Source organism: Trichomycterus rosablanca, chromosome 1 (genome assembly GCF_030014385.1).
Source record: "Trichomycterus rosablanca isolate fTriRos1 chromosome 1, fTriRos1.hap1, whole genome shotgun sequence".
Taxonomy (NCBI): Eukaryota; Metazoa; Chordata; class Actinopteri; order Siluriformes; family Trichomycteridae; genus Trichomycterus; species Trichomycterus rosablanca.
Window position 1 is genome coordinate 29,086,711 of NC_085988.1, and position 13,734 is coordinate 29,100,444.

General features: G+C 38.7%; 1 protein-coding gene across 1 annotated transcript in view; it reads left to right on the forward strand.

The window, feature by feature from the left end:
* Positions 1-8,899: 8,899 nt before the first annotated feature.
* Positions 8,900-13,734, forward strand: part of banp (BTG3 associated nuclear protein) — an 87,651-nt gene continuing 82,816 nt past the window's right edge. Inside the window, exons 1-3 of the mRNA XM_063001551.1 lie at positions 8,900-9,086; positions 9,633-9,737; positions 12,457-12,659. Coding sequence (XP_062857621.1) covers positions 8,935-9,086; positions 9,633-9,737; positions 12,457-12,659 — 460 coding nt within the window. The 5' untranslated portion in view covers positions 8,900-8,934. The remainder of the gene's footprint in view (positions 9,087-9,632; positions 9,738-12,456; positions 12,660-13,734) is intronic.

Genomic DNA, 13,734 nt, shown 5'->3' on the forward strand with positions numbered 1-13,734 from the left:
GTTTATTACATCTTTGATTAAACCGACTCGATACATGTTTTAAGGGGGCGGCACGGTGGCTAAGTGGGTAGCACTGTCGCCTCACAGCAAGAAGGTCCTGGGTTCGATCCCCCAGGTGGGGTGGTCCGGGTCCTTTCTGTGTGGAGTTTGCATGTTCTCCCCGTGTCCGCGTGGGTTTCCTCCGGGTGCTCCGGTTTCCTCCCACAGTCCAAAGACATGCAAGTGAGGTGAATTGGAGATGCTAAATTGTCCATGACTGTATTCGATATAACCTTGTGAACTGATGAATCTTGTGTAATGAGTAACTACCATTCCTGTCATTATTGTAACCAAAGTGTAAAACATGACGTTAAAATCCTAATAAACAAACAAACATGTTTAAGGGAGGTGAACTTGTGTAGTTGTGTAGAAAAAACTTTTCGTTACAAGCACAGGTGGTACAAAATAAAATTTTTTCCCCCACACCCTAAAACAGCAGCAAGTGGATTGGCTGGTCTAAATAATTCCCAGAATTTAGTTAGTGGGCAAGTGTGTGAAACTGATGTTGAGCAAAGTCCCTTTTTTCTTTTTTTTTTTAAAAGTTGGATTGGATTAAAATAATATTGTTGTTACATATACCTCCCTTAGTTAGCCCTTTGGCTTAATCAACTTTTGAAAGCCATTAACAAATTTGTGGTTCAACTTAAAGTTCTTGGAAACAAGTATTTAACCCAATAAACACCCCCACACACACACACATACACAACCTTGTTTTCAACTTCACTGGAATTTATTTTAAACATTGTAATCCATACAAATCGGCAACTTCTTATTAAATGAAACAAAACAAAGTGACAATTTACAGTGAAATTACTACCAGTGACATGCATTATGTATCTTACGTTTTTACTGTGAAGCTACAGAACCACTCATTTAACCAAATTTTGGAAGGCCATTTCAACACCTCAAATTTAGCCATATTAAGTCATTCAAACAGCACAATGGCCTCGGAGCATATTAGTACCACCTGGATGCTTGAAAGTGTTGTGTGTGAATGTTTTTTTTGGTGATCCTGGGAATACAAATGTCCATTTTTATTTATGGATATTTACTCTGCATAAAGTGCTAGCTATTCTTTGTATATTTGTTTTGTACATATGTACAAAAAATTACTGGACCATGCCACACCACCATATTAAGAAACTTAACTACTGTATGTATATTTTTGACCCAGCAGATTTTGTCGTATTTTAAAAACAAAATAAACACATTAAAAGGCTTTCATTTGTTATTTTTTTAAGTGTTTTGTTTGATAACTAAAAACATCAGACAAATTCCAAGACTCCCATTACAGATGTCTCTTACAATTGTTACATGTTGCATTTATTTGTATGTTTTTGAAATAATTATTGAAATTTAGAATGTAGCCATTTTAACATTAAGTATGTAAATATAGTGCTATAAAATTTTAGCTGCAACATGTTTCACCTCACATTTGCCCAAACATACAGTGGGGTCAAAAAATATTTAGTCAGCCACTGATTGTGCAGGTTTTCCTACTTAGAAAGATGAGAGAGGTCTGTAATTTTCATCATAGGTAAACTTCAACTATGAGAGACAAAATGAGAAAAAAAAATCCAGGAAATCACATTGTAGGATTTTTAAAGAATTTATTTGTAAATTATGGTGGAAAATAAGTATTTGGTCACCCACAAACAAGCAAGATTTCTGGCTCTCACAGACCTGTAACTTCTTCTTTAAGAAGCTCTTCTGTCCTCCACTCGTTACCTGTATTAATGGCACCTGTTTGACCTCGTTATCTGTATAAAAGACACCTGTCCACAGCCTCAAACAGTCCGACTCCAAACTCAACCATGGCCAAGACCAAAGAGCTGTCGAAGGACACCAGGAAGAAAATTGTAGACCTGCACCAGGCTTGGAAGAGTGAATCTACAATAGGCTAGCAGGTTGGTGTGAATAAATCAACTGTGGGAGCAAGTGTAAGAAAATGGAAGACATACAAGACCATTGATAATCTCCCTTGGGGTCAAGATCTCATCCCGTTAGGTCAAAATGATCATGAGAACAGTGAGCAAAAATCCCAGAACTACACGGAGGGACCTGATGAATGACCTGCAGAGAGCTGGGACCAAAGTAACAAAGGGACCATCAGTAACACACTACGCCGAGAGGGACTCAAATCCTGCAGTGCCAGGCGTGTCCCCCTGCTTAAGCCAGTACATGTCCAGGCCCATCTGAAGTTTGCCAGAGAGCATATGGATGATCCAGAAGAGGATTGGGAGAATATCATGTGGTCAGATGAAACCAAAATGGAACTTTTTGGTAAAAACTCAACTCGTCGTGTTTGGAGGAAGAAGAACATCCCAAGAACACCATACCTACTGTGAAGCATGGGGGTGGAAACATCATGCTTTGGGGCTGTTTTTCTGCAAAGGGGACAGGACGACTGATCCGTGTTAAGGGAAGAATAAACGGGGCCATGTATCGTGAGATTTTAAGCCAAAACCTTCTTTCATCAGTGAGAGCATTGAAGATGGAACGTGGCTGGGTCTTCCAGCATGACAATGATCCCAAACACACCGCTCGGGCAACGAAGGAGTGGCTCCGTAAAAAGCATTTCAAGGTCCTGGAGTGGCCTAGCCAGTCTCCAGACCTCAACCCCATAGAAAATTTGTGGAGGGATCTGCATGGAGGAATGGGCCAAAATACCAGCTACAGTGTGTGCAAACCTGGTGAAGACTTACAGGAAACGTTTCACCTCTGTCATTGCCAACAAAGGTTATGTTACAAAGTATTGAGTTGAACTTTTGTTATTGACCAAATACTTATTTTCCACCATAATTTACAAATAAATTCTTTACAAATCCTACAATGTGATTTCCTGGATTTTTTTTTCTCATTTTGTCTCTCATAGTTGAAGTGTACATATGATGAAAATTACAGACCTCTCTCATCTTTCTAGGTAGGAGAACTTGCACAATCAGTGGCTGACTAAATACTTTTTGACCCCACTGTATGTCAGTATATGACAAATACAACCTGAATTTTCAAATGATCATCTTTTGATTTATTAAGGGAAAAAAAAGTTGTCCAACTCAAACGTGTACCTTGTGCAAAAAAACCTAATTATCCCTGTAATTACTCAAACAAACTCAAACTCAAAAGTACATTTTATTGATAATTGAGGAATCTTAGTTGAACTAGTCGCACTAGCCACTTAAATGGAATCTTGATTACTGAAACTCCAGCTTAATCTAAACATTACTAAAATAAAATCATTTCAGTGGTGTAAAGAGGCTAAAAAGTCTTAAGTTGGTCAACTTCAAGAGATTAAAAGTGTTGAAAGTACATCAGCTTGGAACAGGTTAAAAAGTCATTTAAGGCTCTGGGAATTCAGTAAATGGGAGCCATTATCCAAAGTGTCACAAAAGAACCCAAATGAACAGTTAAGGAACTGCAAGACTAGCTAGCGTTAGTAAAGGTCAGCATTTGTGAAGTCATTATAAAGGCTTGTTTTACATTTGACATAAAAACACAAGCTTTTTGGAATAATGTTTTGTGAATAAAGAATCGAAATAAAAGCAAAAATCTATTAAGCTGTGGTGGTAGGACCTTAAAAGGCAGTTTATGCTTAAAGCCCTTGTGGGTGAATTAAAGCAATTCATAAAAGAAATAGTAGATCGAAATTTCTCCACACTGACCTAGACCACAGATACTCAATTACTGGAAGATTTTGATTGTAGTTGTTGCTGCTGAAGGTGGCACAATCAGTTATTAATTTTAGGTGAGGTAATTACTTTTATTTTTGACATGGGTGATATTGGTGTTGCATAACCTGTTTCCTTTACTTCAACAAACAAACAAAAAACATTATTTGTGATGACTTAAATATCATTAGGGTATATTAGAGGTGACTAATTTCACAAATGCGACATTACATTATGGTCAGATTTTGCCAGTTAACATTGTGGAAATGTGTTTGGAGTTAATTATCCCATGATAATTAGTTTCTAATTTGTTTCTGAGCAGTTTCTGCTTTTTTGACATCATATTCCAAAGTGACAGGCATCCATATGGAGCTGTTTTTTGCGGTTATAACAGCCTCACTTTTCTCAGAACAATTTCCTCAATATTTTGTAGTGTTTCTTAGGAAAATGGAAAGGGAGCATTTGTAAGAAAAGATGTTCGGCAGAAGGCCTGCATTGCAATCACTGTCCTAATTTCTAAGTGTTTATTGGGATTGAGGTTTGGGCTCTGTGCAGGCCACTGAATTTTCTCCACACCAAACTCTTCAAATTTTACTTTATGGAAAATGCTTTGCGCACAGGGCCACAGCCATGCTGGAACAGGAGAGGGTCCCCAAACTACAGTTTTATAAAACAAATGATTTATTTATTAGAAAGGATTTTATATGCCCTGTTAGCAATAAATGTGGCTGAACCACATAAACATACTAATTCTACTATTATATGGAGGTATAATGTATGATTGTAAAACCTACATTCTGTCCGAACAGCACATAAGAGGTTAAAAATGTGCTCTGTTGTCAGTAGACAAGTATATTTTCCCCTTTCCACAGGCCTGAACGATGTCAGAGCCAGATCTGGTGGAAATAGTTCAGATTGCTGTAGCAGACTTGAATCATGAGGATCATCAGACAGGTAAGAAATCTCTGAAGCTTCACCTTGTTTTACAAATGTTACATGGATAATTTTAACAACAGATTACACTATGAGAGGACTTGATACTTCTGGTATTCTTGCTGCCTTTTACACTTAGATGGGTACCTTCTTTTTTCCCTGGAAGTCTTAAATTGTGTTTATTTATTGTGAACAATAAGCTTAAATGATTTGTACATGTTCTTGAACCTTTATTTAACTGGAAAAGTACCAAAAATGACTTGTATTGTTTTGGCTGACCAATATTCACACTCAAAAAAGTCATGACAAGAGCAAAATAAGAATGTAAAGGTTATGGAATATTTTATTTTATATTTTAAAATAAAATCAAATGAAGTGGTAATAGGAAAGATGATCATAATTGGCTTTAAAAGAAGCATAATCCAAAAGCTTAGTCTTTGTAAGCAAAGATGTGTCAAAAATGTAGTCCTTTCTCAATCTACCATACATGATATTATAAAAGGATATAAGCAAACTAGATGAATCTCAGTCTCTGTAGGTTTAGGCTAGGAACCACTGTTAAATATGCATTAACTTTGAGCCCACAGACCGCATTGGATGAGAAGCCTTTATGCTACTGTGATAAATATAGCCACACAGACTCGGGAGTTCAATGTTGATGTTGAGATCTTGAGTTCTCTCTGTCAAGGTCAAAAAAGGACCATGAAGACTGTTAAACAGCAAAAGCAACAATGTCCTCAGTTCCCAAATCATTAAAATGTCTTATTAATAAGAGATGATGATGGAAGACGTGTAAACTTTTTTTGTGTGTTGCAGGCATCCAATTCTTAATCTGTTTATATTTACTAAATACAATTAAGTTTAGCAGTGAAAAAATTGGAAAGCTCTTATTTGTATTTTAGTCGTGTTTTCAGTGCATCTTTTTATCTTTATTCAGCACATGCATATTAATGTTTTTAGAATCTAGACAATAATGCACAATTTAGGCTTAAAGGAGGTTGGAAAAACACAATACTAATCATACATTTTAAAAGGTGATCAGCACTATTAAAACAGCAATTTTAAATACCCACCCATTGTCCATAATTAATTTTTTATTAATTTTGAATTACATATTAAGACATAGTTGCTTTAAAACACATAATAAAATGCAGAGAAAACCAGCCTTTAACTTCTAGATCATTTTGCTTAATTTACCCTCTAAAAAGAAACAAAAAAGGTAAACCACCATCTTATTTAGCATTTTATTTTAGAGCACTTTACCCTAGTAATATAGGCATATAAGATTAAATAATCTTACTTAATACAAACATATTATCCATGTAGCACTCATGTGTCAAAGCAGTGACAGTGTAATATAACTTTTAGATGTATTAATTTATTTGGTTTAATATTTTGTAATTGCAATAATAATATAATACATGGCAATATTATGCATTATTTGATGGCTAAATAGTGTTAATTTCTGTTAAAATCCAAAAAATTAAAATCAAACAATTGCAGGACATGTATTGATATTATATTATACGCCAAGGTTTTGGCATTATTGCCGGGTGCTCCGGTTTCCTCCCACAGTCCAAAGACATGCAAGTGAGGTGAATTGGAGATACAAAATTGTCCATGACTGTGTTCGATATAACCTTGTGAACTGATAAATCTTGTGTAATGAGTAACTACCGTTCCTGTCATGAATGTAACCAAAGTGTAAAACATGACATTAAAATCCTAATAAACAAACAAACAAACATTTGGCATTATTGAATATGCCTATGTGAACTATATGGCCAAAGTATTCTAAAAAGTTCTAATTAATGGTGTTTTAGACAAACAAATATAATCAATGAAATAGAATGAAGTCAGCGGAATACAAATCATGATATACTTTAGACATTGTGGCAACAGTTTAGAAAAGGCATTTTACTCATCCATAATGACTATAGCCATGTACACTAACTGAGCTCCATACAAAAATGGTTTGACTTGTTTGGTGTGGAGGAACTATAGTGGCTTGCACAAAGCCCTGACCTTAACCCCAGTGCACACCTGGGGGATGAATTGGAACATCGGTTATGAGCCAGACCTTCTTGTTCAACATCTGCACTTGACCTCACAAATGCTCATTTGACTTCAATGGGTGCAAATTCTCACTGACACACTCCAAACTTTTGTGGACAGCAGTGAAGGCTCTTATAGTCAGTGGAAGGGGGATTTTTTCATAATAATGCCCAGGACTTTAAAAAAGGATTTTCAAGAAGCTCATGATCAGATGTCCACATATGTTTGACCATATAGTGTATATCCTTCACCCGATTACTTTGTATATATCTGACCAATGCTCTTAATGTAAATGTAAGTAATGCAAAAGTGAATGGTGGTGTTGTGTAGCAGTTGTATTGTATGTGGTGTTTTTGAAATTGGTTTAGATGTGCTGGAGAATCATGAGGACGCCGAAAAGCCTGAGCGAAAGCGGGCCAGGATGGAAAACAGTAATCAAGACTCTACTCTCAAGGCAAGCTTAGCGCTAACGTTTTACTACACATTGCTACATTTATTGTTTGTGCTTACATCTGTTAGAAATAAGTTGCATGAACTTAAAATGTTATCTCAATTTCAGTCATAATAATAAAACATGTTATGATTTACAAGATTTGGACAATCCAAAACTGTAAAATAGTAAAGTCAAGTGTTGCATTTAATAGCCCTGGCATATGAAAACACTTTATTCAGCTAATATTAGTTTGATAGTTAATTTCTTTTTCATCCCATACTTTATCCTGGTCAGGGTTGTGGCAGGTCTGATTTCAGTGGGAAACACTGAACGCGAGCAGCAGGAATATGTGGACAGGTCACCAGCCCACTGCAGGGCTTCAGCCACCCCCCTGCCCTTCCGTCAGACTTAGCCTATCATGTCTGTGTAGACCCTCTGCCTACCGATAGCACCGCTAAGATCTGAACCCGGATCTCAGTGGTGCTGGGCTAGTGTAATAGACCACTGTGCACCTGAGTGTGACAGTGCATCGTTCATTTGCTGCCTCTGGACCTAGACAACTCACATTGACTGTGGGGTCAACAAGTTGTATTTTACAACATTCTGTCTGTAACCTTAAACTAAAATTAAAGCAAAGTAACAATCACACGGTCTTTAATTCAATTTTTTTAAATAACAAAAAAAGAGCTTTAAAATTATTTCTTGAAATTCTCTACCATGATCTGGATCAGGCTGTTCAAGCAAGACGTCCCAAAATAAATGTTAAGTGAAATGTTTTTGTATAGATGATTAAACCAACCTTTCCCAGCTGCTGTGTAGATAAGATCACCAGTTATTGAAAGTGCTTGTACTGCCAATAAAGGCAGTTTTATGAATAAGCTAGTCCTCAAGCTCTCAGATTCGAATCTTAGCTGTGCTGTCGACCTAGACAGGCATGCAACAGGCGCAATAGGCTGTGCCTGAGAAAGGGGAGTAAACAGGGTTCATCAATTGCAGCCTCTGCTGACTAGTCGAGGTGCATACCTTGAGTGGGGATTGCTCACAGTTCAGCATAGCGTGTCTGCATAGTGGGCGGCACAGTGGGTAGCACTGTCGTCTCACAGCAAGAAGGTCCTGGGTTTGATCCCCAGGTGGGGTGGTCCGGGTGGAGTTTGCATGTTCTCCCCACTCCGGTTTCCTCCCACAGTCCAAAGACATGCAAGTGAGGTGAATTGAAGATACAAAATTGTCCATGACTGTGTTTGACTTTAAAGACTTGAACTGATGAATTTTGTGTTACGAGTAACATGTTCTGTCATGAATGTAACCAAAGTGTGAAACATGGCAGTAAAATCCTAATAAATAAATAAATGTCTGCATATCCTTACATTTGCGGTTTGGCTCTTAGCAAGACTTTACTTCTGGCAGATGAAAAGAAGCAGCTGGTGACTGCGCATGTTGGAGGGGACATGCAATGGTCTGGGCCTCTCCTGGGTCAGGGTAGAAGTAAGTAGCAGTGGAGAAATAGAGAAACTGGAAATGACTAGCTTAGGTGGAAAAGTGGAAAATGTGTTTTTTGTTAAATAAGACAATCAAATTTTATAAGCGCAAGTGAAAGCCAAAAAGCATTTAATAAGTCATTTATTCAGGAATCCAGAAATGTCCATAAACTTTTTTATTGAATGACGCTGACTACAGAGTATAATAAAGAAGAATTATTATTCTGTAATAAATATTTGTATTGTTGGTTTATGGGGTTATCTGTTTGGTGCTTTACAGGCAATGCTGTTGTCCATCAGCCAGGCGATCTGCCAGAGGCTTGACGGCATGGAGGCGAAGTTACAGGTACTGGAGGCTACATGTCGGGCTCTGGAGGAGAAGTTTGACACAGTAATAGGAAAAAGTTCAGGACCTATCCAGGTGCCCATGGTGGCTGGTTCCCCATTCGGTGCAACCCAAAGCTGTGACAAAATACGCTGGTAAGTGGCAGGGAAATTTGTTTGTCAGAACACTGTTCACTTTTGGAAATAGTGAAAATCTTATTTGACTTAGTTGTAGACTTCAATGCCTGTGCCGATTTTCTAGCACAGTTCTAACCATCACTACTCTGTCATTGTTAGATTCAGTGTTAAAGAGAAAAAAAAGAATTGTAATTTTATTGAGTTACTATATGCAAATGACACCCATTCGGTGGAATGGCCCAATTACTAAGTACTCTTGTGTGTTGCAGGAATCAAATGTTGAAAAGAAATTAAGTCACTTTTGTTTGTCTATTTATTGATTCTTGTTTTATTGCATTTTACAAAATGTCCTTGTTAGGAAATGGTGCTTTTATATGGAACAGTGGCTTCTCTGCCAAAATTGAGATAACCTCTCCAAGTTTGTCTGGATGTTTTTTGGAACCTCCAAAAAAGAATCCCCTTGCTTTATTACTGGCACCTAAAATGTGTTACTAATTACTTAGACAAATAACCCTTGTTAGGTGGTTAGTTTGATTTACAGATTTGTGATCTGTGTGTCCTCAGTGTGGTGCCCCAGACCAATGTGGTTGTGAGCAGCGAACGTGCAAAAGCACCCCATGAGGAGCCTCTACCTCGAACCACAGACTCTCTGGAAAATCTACTCAGCAAGTCAGTGCTGTACACTTATTTTGTTTTCATATACAGTGGATTTAGAAACTATTCAGACCCCTTGGGTTTTTGCACACTTTATGTTGTGGAATTGATTTCGAATGTTACCCATCAGTCTACACTTAATCACCCATAATTACGAATTGAAAGCAAATTTGTTTTAATTATTTAAAGGTCAAAAACTGAAATCTCCCATTCACAAAAGTACCCAGCCATGGCACTTCAAACTGTGCATCAGGTGCATCCTGTTTGCTTAAAATTATTCTTAGCCGCTCAGGTGGCGCAGCAGTAAAAGACACGCTGTTCACCAGAGCTGAGATCTCGAGTACATCGTATCGAATCTCGGCTCTGCCTTGCCGGCTGAGGCTGAGTGGCTACATGAACAACGATTGGCCTGTTTTTCAGATAAGGGGCGGGACTAAAAGCCGGATGGGGGCTCTCCCTCAGTCTAGTGCGATTACGACCTCTGCTGGCTGGTTGTTGGCGCCTGCACGGAGATGGGTAGGGGGTGTGGCCCTCCGTGCACAGCGCTGTACCGCACTGCGCTCGTCAAGTGTAGGTGATAAGATGTTTGATTGCTGTGCACGTATCGGAGGGGGCGTGGAGCAGCCTCGTCCTCCCCAATCAGGAGCAGGGACCAGCATTAGTGAGAGGATGATTGATGGGTAGAAATTGGATGCGCTAAAGTGGTAGAAAAAGGGGTAAAAAAAAAATATTCTTAATGTGTCTAGAACTTCATTTGGAGCTGCAATGTTTATGACTGCATATAGTTTGGCACATCTGGGTCTGTATGGGCCCACATCTTACACTGCAGTGTCTGGGCAAAAACCAAACCAAGAAGTCCAATTAACTATCTGTGGAGCTTAGTGACCAATTTGTGATAAGGCTTAAATTAGAGCAAGGACATAAACCAATATGGCAGTTGTAGCTTAGTGGTTAAGGTACTGGACTAGTAATCAGAAGATCGCTGGTTCAAACCCCACTACTGCCAGGTTGTCACTGTTGGGCCCTTGAGCAAGGCCCTTAACCCTTAATTGCTTAGACTGTATACTGTAAGTCACTTTGGATAAAAGCGTCTGCTAAATGCTGAAAATGTAAATCTAATATCTTGGCTTTCAGTGGTCCTAAGTGTCACCACAGTGGCCTCAATCATTCTGAAAAAGGTGGAGCTTCCTAGATGTTGCCATCTGGCCATATTTGGCATCTGGCAAGTGGTGTTTCTCAGCAGCAGGGACAGGGAGACCAGTGAGAGTTGTAGGACAAAAGAATGCAGCCAAATACAGTATCATCCATGAGAGAAAACTTCCTTCAGAGCACATATAACTCATTCTGGGGTGACAGTTCACCTTCTAAAAGCCAAAACAACAGTGAATTGGCTTCGGGGCAAGTCTTTAAATGTCCTAGAATGTTTCAGCCAAAGCCACTTTGGCTTTAAACACAGCAAACATCTGTGGAGAGACCTGAAGAAAGAAAAAAAAAGATGGCAGTTCACAGATGCTCGCCTCCCAATTGCCTCCCAAACTGACAGAGCTTGAGAGAATCTGCCATGAAGATTGGAATAACCTGGCCAGCTCTTTGTGAACAAAACTTGTAGAGACGTATCCTAGAAGACTTGCAGCTGTAACTGCAGCCAAAGGAAATTCTACAAATTATAAAATAAAGGGTTTAATTACTTTTGTGAATAAGAGATTTCCGTTTTAGATTAAAAAAAAAAAAGTGTTTACTTGTTTACTGTCAGTGTGGGTATTTCAGTGTAGATTTATTTATTTATTTATAAACTCAATAAAGTGTGCAAAATCACAAAGGGTCTGAAAACTTTGTAAATCCACTGTAGTTAGAAAGTGGGAGACTGTAAATCATTACATATCCCCATCCACAATAATTGGCAACCCTAGTAAAGATGAGTAAATAATGTAACCGAGGCATTATCCCATTTATATTTTACTTTTTTTTAACTGATCAGATTATCTATGACCTTTCAATCAGTAATCCAAGCCTCCATGTTTTATTTAAATAGGGAAAAAGTGTGTTAACCTTCATTAGTCAGGGAAAACTATAGAGAAAACTATTCACCTAAAAGCCCCTATTTACAGTTAGCACAATAATTACAATATCAGTCAACTGAAACTGTTACATAAAAGTTTTTTTGCCCCAATGTGCAGTGTGGAGGTTGGACAGGGAGGCAAAATATCTTCAAGGATGACTGTTGAGGATGACTACACTGAAGAGAACCTGATGCCCACCATTAAGTATGATGAAAAGTCTGTGATGATGTGCGACTGTTAATCCGCCAAAGACCAGAGAACCCCATAGGGGTGCAAGGCATCATGGACATAAAATACCAGCACATTTTAAATCAAAACTAAAAATGTGGTGTTGTTGGATCTTCCAGTGGGACAATTATTAAAAAACGTATGTTCCAATCAACAGAAAAATGGTTTACAGAACACAAAGTCTATCTTCTGCCATGACCATCTTACTTCCCTAATCTAAACCATATAGAAAACTTTTGGGATGAGCTAAAGAGGGGAGTGAACAATGGAGGACTCTGGGTGATCTGGAGAAATGGTCTAAAATTTCCTGCTCCAACCTATTGACTTCTCCAACCTATTGACTTCTCCAACCTATTAAGATGTTATAAGAGAAGACTAAGTGTTGTTTTATTGGCAAACAGATGTTGTACAAAGTATTTAATGCAGGGTTGCCAGTAAATGTTCAGTAATCCATTAACCACTAACTATTTGCTTGGCAGTACTGTTGGCAGGACAAGGCAAAAAACCATAGTGCTGAAAGTACCAGGACCAGATGAAAGCCAGGAGGACCAGGACAGTGGATCAGAGGCCAGCGACTCTGTGTCCAACAGCGGCCAGTCATCTGGGCAGAACATCAGCAATGTCACGCTCATCACCCTCAATTCAGAAGGTGAGAAAATGCTGTCTTTAGATGACGAGGAGCAAATGCTCCACACAGGTTTTCTTGGATTCTTTATCTCAAGGTTTCCCACACATAGGTTGTGCTAGGATGCTCTGCCCAGGTATGTTCATACCAAACCAAGTATGGTAACTTACATTCAATTCCATATAGAAATGTATAGATACGGTGTCAAATTTGGGGATATGGCAGTGGGAGAGAGTGGCAGAGAGCCACTTTTACACATGCTTTTTTATACTGGAGTTTTAACATGCTATCAGGAAGGATACATTAGGGCATTCTTATATAGGTCAACAGCTACAGTTCTTGTGTATTCACCAGGAGGGCTCATGCGAACTGAAGGTACCAGAAAAGAAATGCTGACACCTGGTGGGGAGGATGATTTTAAACAATAGCACAGGACTAACTCATCCAAAACTTAAATTTTATTTCTCTTCAGCCATTCAGAGATGAACTTGCTTGCTTGTGTGCTTCAGATTATCATCTGACTGCCTAACCCAACTGCACTTAAGGTGTGCAAACCGATGGGTGGACACTGTCCTTTATGATTTTCTAATAGAGTTTATGGTTCCTTCCATTAAGCTGTCCAGGTCCTGCAGAAGCAAAGCAGCCCCAAACCATCACTCTATCACAGCCATGTTTGACTGTTGGTATTTACATTCACATGTACATTTTCGGAATCAAGCAGACGCTTTTATCCAAAGCGACTTACAGTTATGACTGAACACAATTTTGAGCAATGTAAAGGTTAAGGGCCTTGCTCAGGTGCCCAACAGTGGCAACCTGGTAGTGGTGGGGCTTGAACCTGCAACCTACAGATTACTAGTCCAGTACCTTAACCACTGAGCTACCTCTGTCCATGATGTTCTTACGGTGGAATGCAGTGTTAGCTTTACACAACATGTTACAGGACCCCTGTCTTTCAAAAAGTTCCACCTTTGACTCATTAGTACACAGAATAATGATCCCAAAAGTCTTGGTCATCTAGATTATTATCTAGAGTATTTTCTTGGCAAATGCCAAATGAGCCCTTGTGTACTTTTTGGTCAGCAGTGGTTTGTGCCTT